We start from the raw sequence: 13,966 nt of genomic DNA on the forward strand, positions 1-13,966 counted from the left end.
TTTAGTCTGTAGTTCTGTCTCAAGCTTAGTCTGTCAGTTTCTGGTTCAGTCTGTAGTTCTGTATCAAACTCAGTCTGTCAGTTTCTGGTTCTGTCTGTAGTTCTGTCTGCAGTCTGTAGTACAGTCTGTTGCTCCGTCGATAGTCCTACCTGTTGTTGAGGTCCGCGTCAGAGGTGAGCCATTGAGCGGAAGGATAGGAAGGTAGTTACCAGTAAACATAACCCAGAAATGGTCAGCTAGTACTCGGTTTTGTTTCCAGCGACGACGTCATAGCAGGTCACTGCTTGCAGCAAGGACCATTCCCGCCGCCCCATAAGCAGGAGGTTCTGTGTAATAGGGTCAGGATCAGCAATGTCAGATGTGGCATAGCCAAGGGGCTTTGAGTTGAGGATCCCCTTGCTGGTAGTGGAATGAGCAGTTAAAGACAACTCTAGCCTTCCCATTACGATATACAAGGTGGTGGGGGATAAGAAGCTCCTTTGAGTTGCTCACCTCTTCAACATTTACCTTTACAGTGAAAACAGCCTTCTCCAGTTTTTGAATCCTCTCATTATACACTGCTAACTCTTCAGGGTTGTTTGCAATATGGCACTCTCTAGCTCAGAGGAATGCCAATGCTGCTGTAGGAGGAGACTTATTGTCTGCCATCTTGCCTCAGTGCGCTACCATTTATCATCGGGACTTCCAATGGGCTGATAAGAATGTGGGTCTCAGTGGTGAGACTTGCCTCATTGTGGACGAATATTGTTGTTGGAATGGGTAGTCGAGTTCATAGTCCTCCAGTTATCTGGGAATGTGTCGAATCCTGCTGGGATGGGGATTCTGTGGACTAAGTCCTTGGTTAGAAAGACTGCAGCAATCCAGGAATTTTATCAACGATCTTTAATGATGTCCAATGAGAGGGTATACAATTATATCAATGAGCAATAGTGTGGTTTTAGTTTTAATGAACGTAAGCATTATTACAGCTGAACTAGTCACTCGACCCAAATAACTAAAATGTGGAGATCGTTTTTTTCCCTAACTCTATTGCTGTCTGAACTAAGCTAAATAATTAATTGAACTCTGGCATTTAACCTATTTAAGCATTATTAAGGTTTTTATTTTAATTAAAATATTTTATGGTTTTGATCAGTCCTTGTTGTTGTTGTTGTTGCTCTGTTTGTCCCCATCCTTCTCCTTCTTCCAGCATCTCCCTCTATCCCACTTTCAGACCACCAACCGATGGAATTCTGAGAAAAAAGTCAGAATAAAAAAAAAATCAATTAAAGATTGATTGATCATTAATATGTGATGTCTCTTTTTAAACCCATCAGAGATTTAAAATCATACGCTCAGTTCTCTTTTGACTTTCCTTAGTTTAAGACTGTGTATGATAGTGGGCCATCTCTCCTAACATTACTTTAAAAACGTGTTTTTAGGTCTGTCTTTAGTTTGGTCTGTTCCCGTGTCTGCTGTTCATTGCCCTCCCACCACATGTCACTATGATGATGTCACACTGATGCTAATGCGTCTGAGCAGCTCATTAGCCTTGTAAGCACAAAAACAATGTGAATACACACAGATGTTACCAAGACAAGGGCTCCAGCCACCTGATGCTGCTGTTATTTAGACATTTTTACTCTGCTCCCAAAGCGGCAACAAGGAAAGAAGACATAGATAGATAGATAGATAGATAGATAGATAGATAGATAGATAAATAGAAAGATAGATAGATAGATAGATAGATAGATAGATAAATAGAAAGATAGATAGATAGATAGATAGATAAATAGATAGATAGATAGATAGATAGATAGATAGATAGATAGATAGATAGATAGATAGATAGAAAAAGAAAAGAACATTTAAAAACATGTTAAACAGTAGAGACGTAAAGGACTACTTGTCTCACCATCACCTTCCTCAGCTGCTGGAGGTGAGACACTTTTCTGCTCATTGTGATGTTTCTCATTTTATCCTTTTATCCAAAGTTTATGCTGAACGCTGAAGAAATCGATTTCTGTTTATTTAACAAAGTTTCATCTCAGAGCTGCAGGAAAAAAGAAATGTCATGTTTATTTTCCAATATCAACGTTAACATGATATCTGAATCTCACATTTTACAGCAAATCTTTTGTACAAATGGTTGGTTTTATTATAATTTACCATTGTAGATGAAAATATTTACAAAATGTAACTAGAGAAAATATTGGAGCACCAAGCAGCTACGATTAAATTTCACGCAAGAGACAAGTAACAGAACTATTTATGGCGAGAGGTTTTTGGTCTGAATTGTGGAATTTGCCTCTTACAGTACCTATTTACAGTAATGTAACCTGGAAAACTATGAGAGGATGACTTTAATTATGAAAATAAAGTTAAGAGTGAACGGAAGAGAGGAAGATAGGGAACAACATCTCGACAAGTCCTCAGCTGTTTACTTTGATTTATGAAACAGACGGAAAATCGCAGTTTTATTCGACTTAAGGAGTCAGACGAAGAGACGGACAGACATCTTTAAAAAAGAGCAACACAATTAAAAAAGGGAAACGTCAAGCAAATTAGATTTACACTCTATTTGATATATTAACACACACAGGACGTAAGTACTGTTCGCTAACTTAGCTTTTTTTTATTGATTTGTATTGTTAGTTATGTGTTTTAGATATTAATTCCCGGGGACCACAGATGTAAATAAGCTTTATCATTAACTCTGGTCCAACAGTGTGTGTGTGTGTGTGTGTGTGTGTGTGTGTGTGTGTGTGTGTGTGTGTGTGTGTGTGTGTTTGTGTGTGTGTGTGTGTGTGTGTGTGTGTGTGTGTGTGTGTGTGTGTGGCCCTGTCAACTAAACTAAAACAAAATGAAGTAAACATAGAAACAGAATACAATAAACCAAGACATAACTGTTTTCCATTTACACTGAACACTTTGCCTATTTTAAACTTTACAGATTTTTGTACTCACCATTATCCTGCACATTCTGTATAGTTCTTCCATTACACCTTTGTAGATAGTGTATTGGATAGTGTAGTGTATTATATAGTTGTTGTTTTTTTTTATTTGTACTTTATATTTTTCCATTTCTTCTTTTTTATTTAGGTCCTGCTGAAGTACCACAGTTTAGCTTTATACTTTTTATTTGACTATGTTTATTGCATTTGCAGCTTAACAGCAGGACATACTCCTTGTTTGTGTAAACTTACATAACCTGATTTAGAATAGGAGGTGTTAAAAACAATCAAAATAGAGGCCATAATAAGCAAAGTATAAAATATTTCAGAACAAAAATGCTAAAATGTTCATAAAAAATAGATTTATAACATTCAACAAATTTACTGATCAGACCACTGATGTTACACTGATTCATGTTTTTTGACTGGGGGCAGAAATTATATTTATTTCACTTTCATTTGTGTCTCAGAGTTTGTTAACAGGTCTTCTTTATCACCATCCTGAGGACCCAATCAGTTTCCTCCACAGCTGCCTGACCACAACCAGACATCTTGGAGGTCCCAGAGCCGTCACCTGGGACACCTTCATCCACCTGGAGAGACACAGGCCAAGTCAGGGACCCCCTTGGACAACATGTGTTCCCCCTAAGGCACAATTTGTAATCACCAGTACACCACCCCCAAGAACAACATCTGAACCACTGAATACAACATCCGTAGCCCCCAAGACAACATTTGTGTCTATTACAACACCAGAAATACTTCAAACAACTTCCCAGATAACTCCTTTGACACCATTAATAACCCTTAAAACATCTATCCCCCCAATAAAAACCCACAAAACACCCACATTACTCCAAACATCAGCACTTAAACCTGTGACAGAACCCCCAAAACCTCAAAATATACCCCCAAAACCTTCAAAGACATCTCCTACTCCAAGGGTAATACCACCAATACCCCCAACATCCATAACAGCCCCACCTAGACATTCTGGTTCCCAAACAACCTCAATTAAGCCCATAATAACTTTCTTAACCCCACTGACACCACTAGTTTCCTCCATCAGCAATAAAACTCCCAAAACAGCTTCTGAACAATATGCCAAACTCCTCCCCCCAGCCCCACCTGGACCTGCAGTAATCCCTCCACCTAACCTTACTGAGACGAAAGAAGAATGGAACAAAAATACAGACAACCCAGAGGGTAAGGATCGTCAGATTGATTTGCTAATAGCTTTGTTCTCTGCTAATTCAGTCTTTTCACTGCTAATTTCAGTGAGCTTAAATAAAGAGCAGTATGAGTTCAGGACTCTGGAAATTAAGGTCTGCAGGATTTTGGCTCCCATTTTAAGTTAATTCGTAGTTTGTCTTGTTGGAATTCCATCATCCAGGAGGCGTGTTCTCCAGTTCAGGAGATTTTTTTTTCTTCTTGATGAGTTCAGTTCTTCATATGTTTGGTTTTCAAAGAGTGCAGTTCTCAATGATTTTGGTTCTGAAAGAAATGTGTTCTTTTGTAGTTTGGTTTTCAAAGACTTTTCAAAAAATCTTCCAAATTCTGATATACCCCGGCTTTCAGAAAGTTTTGTTTTCAAGTGGTTCATTTGTCTCTGGATGGCCTTGCAATGGCGTTCACATCTTTGGAAAGAGGAAATTAGCCTCTCTGAGAGTTTTCGTTCAAAAGAGTTGTCTTTTTTGACTTAAAGGTTACACAGCCACATGCTCAGTTATTAAGGTTCTCCAAGAGCTCAGTTCTGTTGGAGTTGGCTCTCAACGACCCATTTTTGGGGGAATTTTGTTCTTAAAGATTTTTTCTCTGTGAGTTGTCTTTGAATTTAATCCAAAAGATATCTGAAATTGAAGTTCTTGAAGATATTTTGCTTTCAGCTGAAATGCAAACATTGGGTTGAACATGGAATTAAGTTCAGTAATTTGATAGTTGATCCTGAAAGAGCCTATAGTTTTCTGGGAGTTTAGTTCTAAAAGAGTTCAGTTCTCTGGAAGATTACATTTTTAGTATTTTTGTTTTCTAGTTTGTTCTTAAACAATTCCGTTTCATGGGAGATTGGTCAAATCATTCATTTACGCGGGAGTTTGGTTCTCAGAGAGCTCAGGTCTGCTGGAATTATGTTCTAAAGGAATTAGATTTTCTGAAAGCTGGTTCTAAAAAAATCAGTACCTTTTTCTGCGAGTTTGCGTCTAATGGGCAACAGTTCTCTGGGAGTTCAGTTGTTGAGGATTTCAGTCCAAAAACACTTTTGGAGAATAAAGATTTTCAAAGATTTGTGTGACTTTTCCCACTTTCTTGTCTCAGGTCCTCCTCCTTCTCCAGTCCTGTCTCAGCTTTCCATAGACTCCGACTCTGACATGACAGAAAGTTCTGGACTCCAGCAGGAAGTCAGCATCAAACTTTCTCAGAGACAATGCCCTATTATCTTTATCATTGGTAAATACATTTAAGATAAACACAGACCTATTAGAATGTCTACACATGATCTGCGTCCTTCATATGATACAACCTATATAAGGCCACCACTTCATTAAACCCAATTAAAGTTTTTTCAACTTTTTTTGAAATCCAATCTGATGTTCAACTTCAACCATAGACTGTATAAATGTCACTCATTGGGTTTGAAGAGGCATTTTAAAGCCCAGCAATAGACACAGGTAAAGAGGTTGGACTGAGGAAGGCTTTAAACTGTAAACATGTTTATTTATACTTTAAAAATGGGCATTTAAACATGGGTATTAATGGAGCGTTTGCAGCCAGCCTCAAGTGGACCCTTGAGGAACTGCAGTTTTTTACACTTCCATTTTGGCTTGATATTTTTAAACCCCAGATGTTGCCACTGGGCTTCAATGTCTATTAATGTATCATGTCAATGTTGGTAATGACTCAAACTGAGAACATTGTGGTTTATGTAGGAGAGTTACTGGTGTTCTTGTATTCTAATAGGTGGTCCAGGAAGTGGGAAAGGAAACCAAGCAGCTCTTCTAGCTAAAAGCTTCAACCTCAGAGTCATCTCATTGGATGAGTTGCTCAGGAGGCAGCTACTAAGCCAAGCCTCCCCCAGCAGGAAGTGGGAGGTCATTTCACAAATGATGAGTCACGCAGAGATGGGATCACAGGTCAGAGTCAATAACATTTACCATGCAGCATCAACCATCAACCATCAACCATCAACCTTACACAGACCCTGGACAATTTTCTGTGACTGAATGAACTGTATGTGTTTGCAGGAGGAGACAATATCAGAGCTCAGGCGACAGCTGATTGGTCAGCAGAAGGTCAAGGGGTTTATTTTGGATGGATTCCCTCGGGATGTCCACCAGGCTCTAAGCTTCCAAGAACAGGTTAGGACCAATCAGAGAGCTCACTGCAGTTTGTATGGGGCGGTCAAGTGCAAACGACTAAAACAACTTAGAGTACATTAAGACAAACAGAACACACAGAGGTTCCTGGTTAACAAAAATATTTGCGAGCCAGCTTGAAGAGTTGCAAGTTTGTGGTGACTTAGCTTCTCCACCTGTGTTCAGGCTACTCATCCCCTACAGTTTATTCTACTCTCGAATCCATGTTCCTGCTGGCCTTTTTTGGTTTCCTGAGATGCTCAGAATTCTCCCAAACTTCATCTGTTTTTAATCCTTCCCTTCTTCTGAAATGATCAGACATCACTATCCATGTTTCAGACTCTCTAGATGTATTACTTTGGGCCTTTTTGTCTTAATTTAAAAAGGGCAGTACATAGTAGAATAGTAAATTGTGAGAGAGAGTGGGGAATGACTAAAAACCCCGCAGCTCGCTTGGAGGCCTTCTCTTACCTACAACAAACATAATCTATCTCAATATACAATATGAATTCAGATTAATTGTTAACATGCACGTTGTTGAGGTGTGGTCCTTGCTTATAAATGAAAAGTAAATTCTGTTTGTCCTGCCCTCTGTGTTTAGATTGGCTCTCCTGATCTGGTGATGCTCCTGCTCTGCTCCAATGAAACTCTGCGCTGTCGGCTGCAAAGACGAGCCACTGAGCTTGGTCTCCTAGGAGACAGTAGCTACGCCCTGCGGAAACGCATTGACTCATTTCAGAGAGACATCATCTCTGTCAGAAGATATTACAAACAGCTAAACCTGCTGAAACAGGTAGGCTAATGAATAAGATACAATTAAACCTACTGACACAGTTTAACAACACACCTGCTACAGTAGGCTACTTTACTTAATTTCTTTTTGGAATTGGTATGCCTGCTGAGTCAAAGACACAGTCCAGCTGACACAGCTACACCTGCAGACACACGCACATCTTTTTTTCTGGTACATCTGCTTATTGTAAACACGTATGCCTCCTGACACAGGAACATCCAACTTCCGACACAAGCTGTTTTCACATATGCACTCCTGAAAATTTCTAGGGAATCTCAGGAGAACTGTCCCTTCAATCCTCCTGATCTGGGGTCTCATTTATAAACATTGCGTACGCACAAAACGGGGCCTGAAACTGGCGTACGCCAATTCCCAAGTAAAGTTTGTGATCTATAAAATAAAAAACGCACACGAGGCAAAACGTGACATAAAAAGAGCAATATGAAAGTGGCGGACTAAGCCACATAGTCTGCTATCCAACGCTATAGTGAGAATATTCACCTTACATCAATGCGATGTGTAGTTCGACAGAATCACAATATCAACAAAAGAACAGAGAAAGAACATACTGGAGAAAACAAAACATAATGTAGCAGTTTAATTACGTGCACGGAAATCGTGCAGGTCGCTTAAATACAGGCTATAGTTATGCAACGATTATAAAATAAACAGTAATAAACATCACCACCCCCTCCTACTCGCTGGAGGTGAATTGACCTGATATTATCCTGTTGCGTTCTCACATCAGCTTACTCTGACTTTCTGTGGAAAATATACTAGGTAATAACTAGGTAAACTAGGGCTGGCAGGAGAAAAACTGAATGAGTGAAAATGTGGTTGTTTGCTTTCACATAGTTTGAGTTGTGTGTGTGTGTGTGTGTGTGTGTGTGTGTGTGTGTGTGTGTGTGTGTGTGTGTGTGTGTGTGTGTGTGTGCGTGCATGCGTGCGTGTGTGTAGGTGGATGCAGACCGAGATGAGGACCAGGTATTTGCTGATCTGAAATCAGTCATCATAGAAAAACTGCCTCAGAAGGAGTCATCAGGTACTTATTGATGAGGGCGACTCAATAATGCAGTTAATTCAAACTAATTCAAATATACATAAATACTAATCTGACAATGTTCGAGAAAGTCAGCTGACTACTGACTTTTTTTTCTGTGCTTTCAGATCCTGCCGATATCTTAGAATGCAGCGGTGCAGTCCCTCCTGCCGCATCTTGCTAAAAATACAACTGTAACTAAAAATAACATAAAAAAAACAAAAGATTCTCTGAAAACTGTCGGAACCAATCACAAATTAATCTGTGAGCAATGTTCTGATTAGACAATAATGTCTGTTTAGTGTGCTCGGTCTTTTATCTGTTGTTGACCTGTGACACATAAATATCGATGGTGTAATCATGTCTCATCCAAATCAGGAGAAACACTTATAGTATGAGCTTTTTCTATTTTTTTTATTATTGTTTTCTATATATATTCATTTGTAGCAGGTGTACCTTGAGCTTATAAGTTTGTTCATGTAATTGAATCCTGATGTACTTAACATTTGTAAATACAGTAAAAAACAAAACAAAAAAAAACACTTAGTATGAGAACAAAGCTTTAACATTATACTTTAAAGTCATAATGTTATTGAGGATAAAGGTTGTGATCATATTATATGTATAGATCTTAATATGCAGTTATCTTGTGTGTCACTATAACGAATTCGGTTGAATTCAATTAAATGGTTCAACTGGTTAAATCATTTTTCCTTACACTGTTATTTGAATTGTGACTTGACATCTTCACATGTCCCAAAGAGAGTAAACTTTGTCCTCTGACCTCATCCCCTTGGGTCTTCCCCTGAGGCGCTGCAGCTTGTTCAACCCTACACAGGCAAGGGTTGGCTATGGAGGACTAAAAGTGCCAAAATGAAATATATAATTAATTAAATCAGTAAATGTGTCATCAATTATTTTACATTGGAAATAAATCAACAAATATATAAATAAACATATAATTAATTAATTAATTAAATAAATGCATGTGTTATTAAATAATTAAATAATTATTTAAATGTGTCATTAATTATTTAAAATTGGTAATAAATAAATACATAATTTATGAAATACATAAATAATTAAATAAATGTTTAAACAATTATTTAAAATGTTCATTCATTCTATGTAAAAACACATCTATTTATTCCACTATTTATTTAATTATTTCATGTTTCCCGCTCCAGCAGTGTATCATGAAATAATTTTATCTGTTATCCTCATCCTCTCACAAACCATTGCTTTGGTCTGCAGGGTTGCCAGACTAGGTGGTTTCCCGCCAAACAAACAAACAAACAAACAAACATGGCAGCAATCACAGAGGATCTGCATGAGCTGGTAGCCCACACCGGACATGATGCTCTAGAACGGCAGTGGGTATGTCAAAAGCCGGGCGCCCTGGTCCGTGTGTGTGTTGCGGCCCAGTACGGGAGAAGCGCTGGAGAACTTTTAATTTTGCAAACACTCTTTGGTCAATATCTTGGTCAGAGAGAGCGGAAATAACTCCAAGAACTTCAACAAATCCCTCTGCTTTGCTAGCCACATGTTCAGGGTCTGAAATTCCAGTGTCAACATTCTCTGCCAGGTCTAAAATATCTGTTATCAACTCACGGGAGAGCTCATGCAGGGAAACCGCCTAGTCTGGCAACCCTGCAGACCAAAGCAATGGTTTGTGACTCGATCAGCGTTAATCCCGCCCACTGAGTTTGATGGGAGAGGATGACAGATAAAATGATTTCATGATGCACTGCTGGAGAAATAATTAAATAAATAGTGGAATAAATAGATGTGTTTTTACATAGAATGAATGAACATTTTAAATAATTATTTAAACATTTATTAATTAATTAATTCATTTAATTAATTATTTAGATTTGTCGCTAGTAGCTGTTGACAAAAAAAGTCGCCAAGGGGGTTTGTAAAGTCGCCAGATTTAGCAAGAAAGTCGCCAAGTTGGCAACACTGTTTCCTCTTTCCTGTGAGCGCCGCTCATGATGGAATTTTACAAAATAAAAGCCAGTGAGCAACATACTTTTACAATAAGAAAATAAATAATAAATACTGCGTTAATGCGAGATAAAATAATTGTCGGCGATAATTAATTAATGAGTTAACGCGAAAATAACGCATGAACGTGCCCAGCCCTAGTTTAATTATTAGTCAATTGCCGTTAAAAGTCAGTTTAGACATAGGTTAGATGTGAGCATGGCTCATCTTGCCTTATGAGAAGATTTAATGCTTGTCGTGCACGGCCTGTGTTCACAATTGAGTACACAACAGCTGTGTGTATGTATAACTCATACTACATTGTTTGAAAGCTGCTGTGCTTATTGTGATAACGACCATTTTAACCATTTCACGGTCCAACCAACACAGCAGCCACAATCTATGCATCTGCCCGACCACTGACAAACAAATGATTAACCTTTGTCACCATATGGCTGGATATGAATTGTAAAGGCCAATTTTATAGGGTGCTGAAGAGGCAAACAACAACTCAGCAGGGACTGTATTTTAATAGGCCGCTTCAATCTGTTTTGCTGAGCTCGTTCTGTTGGGAGAGTGTCACAGCTTGATGTCCAGCATAGCCTCTATTATTCTTGAATGGAAAAATGGGCAGATAAAAGCTGCAGAAACCTTTGAAAAAAAGGAGAAAATTATGTCCCCAAATTACTGAGATGCCGATTTGGAAGGGATTACTATTATCAGGGGACCTCTGTGTGTGCTGAAATCAAGCGGGAAGCTCTGCTGATGAAAAATGAAACCAATGTGGAATTGCAAAAAACTGCAGTTGCTCGACTGTCAAAAAAAAAAAATGCCAGTTTTTCACATTTATAGCCTGGTAAAAAAAAAAAAAAATAATCTTATGAGTTAACCTTAAAGTAAGATTGAGACAGCATTTCTAGTATTTCAACCGCCCGCCACTGACAGGCTTCCAAAGCCACCTGTAACAGATGAGTGATGGCACTCAGGCTTCATCCATTAATATTTACAGTATGGCTTAAATATGGTAAGTAAAATCCCCAGAAATCTTCACTTTATAAATTACAGACATGTTAGATTAGCATCAAATTTACCGTAGTTAAGACAAACGAGTGTCACAGACCAGAGGAAGAGAATATGTTTACTGACAAGCCACATGTATAGTATAATTTACAAAATTAATAATCACATTTTTGGGGCCATTTTGCCTTTATTGGATAGGACAGCTGAAGAGAGACAGGACATTTTGGGAGGGGAGAGTGGGGGATGAGATGCAGCAATGGGCCCAAGGTCAGATTTGAAACAACAAGAGCTATTATCTCTGTACAAGGGACGCGCGTCATAACCGCTATGGGGACAACCCACGCCAGCTTTTAGTCCATGCTTCCTTATGCAGTGGTCGTTGACGTAACAGCCGTTGTTTCCAAGACAACGTTAACATGTCGTGTTTGTCATGGCGGCTCTATCATGGTGGCCGCCACAAAAGACACAGGCCCTTACACCTATAAAATAAAGATTTCTCTGCTTTTGATAACTGTTTGAAATAAGAGGAAATCTAACAATCAACAACAACAAAAATGATCACATATGTTAAGTCAATTTTTTATCAATTTAGATATTTTAGTGTAAAAAGTCTACATATTTTACCTTTAAACAAATAAAATGAAAACCAGTACACTCATACAATCATATAATACAGTTCTTAAAGTTTGTTGAAGTGAGCCCCTCTGCATGATGTCATCAGCACTGTTATTTAAAGACTGAAGGACACAGAGCATCATGGAGAATCTTGTCCTTATCACAGCGGGGAATGTTAATGACAGCTTATCTGACAGCACAGCAGGAGGAACAGAGACTGAAATAGACGTAAGACGGACAGACTGACAAGCAGACCGCTGTCAGCCACAACCATTTATGAACTCAGAAAACAAACAGTTTTTCTTGGACAAATGAGCAAGGACAGTTTGCCTTTGCCTACCACAACATTAGATAATATTCTCCCTCTTCTTTTGATCTATTATATATTGATTTAACTTCCTTTTTCATACACATGAACATTACTCCATCACTAGTTGTATTTCTCTTAAGCATGAAAGAGTAATTCATGGTTATTATTTTTTGTATGAGATTTTTTATAATCTGAACCAATAATTTAAAACCACCAAATTCAGAAAGAAAATATCTGTCAAGGTAGCAGTAGACTATTAACTCCTGTTTTCTGTAAGGCAATATTACTGTATGTACCCTAAGTCTAGGTTTGTGTAATAACAGCATGGTTACAACTTTTTTCTATCTTCAAAAATGATTTCTTGCTCTTTTGAAAGAAAGTATATATCTGAGCATGTCAGTAGAACAAAGACAGCAGTTAAAGAAAAGGTACTACCATAGAATTGAATTTCTTAGTTTGATTGACGAAAAGAATGTTGACATGGTAACAGTGCAGCTGGGAGACCTCAGGGACATGTCCTCTCTCTTCTCTGCAAATAATGCAATTTCGGTGAGGTAACAAGGTTACATGTGCCTTTAAAAAAAATCTTATGTCATATAATTTCTTACCACATGTTTACCTCTTTGACCGATATGACTGATTTTTTTTTTTTTGGGGGGGGGGTTGGCCTGTCATTGTTTTTTTTAATACCACTTTCTGCTGTTTAAGCTGCCCTGATAATAAGAGATGGTCTTACATAGTGATAAAGCAAAATTGAAACGTGCTCCCTTTGGTGTGCCTTCAGATTCCTGCAGGTCTGCCTCGGACTAAAGGTGGCCTGATTCTGGCTTCTGGTCCTGACCAGTTTGGCTCCTTTTAGAAGCTTCTTATCTTCTTTCTCTGAGTGTTTCTATTCCGGTTTTCTTCCATCTTTGGTCCGCTGCTCTCTCTCTCCCCTCTGTCTTTTTCCTCTGCCCGGCTCACCGCCCCTCAGGCTGCTATAAAGCCCAAAACCTCCGTAGAAATCATTCGTCCGCACTGCAACATGGCCCCAAAGAAAGTGGAACCCAAGAAAACAGAGGTGAAGAAGGTGGAGGCAAAGAAAGAGGAGCCTCCTCCACCTGCTAAACCAGCAGAGCCTGAGGTCAAACCTCCCGAGGTGGATCTGAAGAGTATCGTGGTGGAATTTAGCCCAGACCAGATCGAGGAGTTCAGAGATGCCTTCACGCTGTTTGACGAGACGCCCACAGGAGAGATGAAGATCACATTTGCTCAATGCGGGGATGTCATGCGAGCTCTTGGACACAACCCCACCAATGATGAGGTGCTGAAGCTGCTGGGGAGGCCGAAGGCAGAGGAGATGCACGTCAAGCTGCTAGACTTCGACAGCTTCCTGCCGATGCTGCAGCACGTGGCGCGCTCCAAAGAGCAGGGCACCTTCGAGGACTTTGTGGAGGGTCTGAGGGTGTTCGACAAGGAGGGCAATGGCACAGTGATGGGTGCCGAGCTCCGTCACGTCCTTTCCACACTGGGAGAGAAGATGACGGAGGATGAGGTGGACCGGCTCATGGTGGGACAGGAGGACGCCAACGGACACATCAACTATACAGAGTTTGTCAAACACGTCCTGGCCGGTTAGAAAACACTCAGGGTGGATCTGCTTCTGATGGACTGAGAGTCTCTTTACGAAACATGGCTCTGCTGTAATATGCATATTAAATACTGTACAAGTCCATTCTGTGTCTCTAATTAAACATCTCCAGTCCCTCTCACTTCTGTGTGAATTTAATCATTGATAAAATATTAATTATCTGTCTAAAAAATATTTATAGATGCTTTACAAAGTATCAATAAGGGATTATAATCTTCAGTTCCAACTTTATAATAACCATCCAAATAATGTTAATAGATGCTTTATAAAATATTTACTAACCATGAACA

General features: G+C 39.1%; 3 protein-coding genes across 3 annotated transcripts; all 3 read left to right on the top strand.

Annotated features, from left to right (window-relative positions):
• Nucleotides 1-1,719: 1,719 nt before the first annotated feature.
• On the top strand, nucleotides 1,720-6,151 carry LOC132974776 (mucin-7-like). Its single transcript, XM_061039050.1, has 4 exons — nucleotides 1,720-1,918; nucleotides 3,404-4,139; nucleotides 5,247-5,378; nucleotides 5,889-6,151. The coding sequence occupies exons 1-4, from the start codon at nucleotides 1,856-1,858 to the stop codon at nucleotides 6,149-6,151; spliced, it is 1,194 nt and encodes a 397-aa protein (XP_060895033.1). The 5' UTR covers nucleotides 1,720-1,855.
• Nucleotides 6,152-6,160: 9 nt separating this feature from the next.
• On the top strand, nucleotides 6,161-8,647 carry LOC132974777 (adenylate kinase isoenzyme 5-like). Its single transcript, XM_061039052.1, has 4 exons — nucleotides 6,161-6,286; nucleotides 6,885-7,076; nucleotides 8,034-8,118; nucleotides 8,244-8,647. The coding sequence occupies exons 1-4, from the start codon at nucleotides 6,161-6,163 to the stop codon at nucleotides 8,297-8,299; spliced, it is 459 nt and encodes a 152-aa protein (XP_060895035.1). The 3' UTR covers nucleotides 8,300-8,647.
• A 4,397-nt stretch (nucleotides 8,648-13,044) lies between these two features.
• Nucleotides 13,045-13,797, top strand: LOC132974293 (myosin light chain 1, cardiac muscle-like). Its single transcript, XM_061038237.1, has one exon. It carries the CDS (start codon nucleotides 13,071-13,073, stop codon nucleotides 13,662-13,664), a length of 594 nt encoding a protein of 197 aa, XP_060894220.1. The 5' UTR covers nucleotides 13,045-13,070; the 3' UTR covers nucleotides 13,665-13,797.
• The last annotated feature ends 169 nt before the right edge of the window (nucleotides 13,798-13,966 follow it).

Source organism: Labrus mixtus, chromosome 5 (genome assembly GCF_963584025.1).
Source record: "Labrus mixtus chromosome 5, fLabMix1.1, whole genome shotgun sequence".
NCBI lineage: Eukaryota > Metazoa > Chordata > Actinopteri > Labriformes > Labridae > Labrus > Labrus mixtus.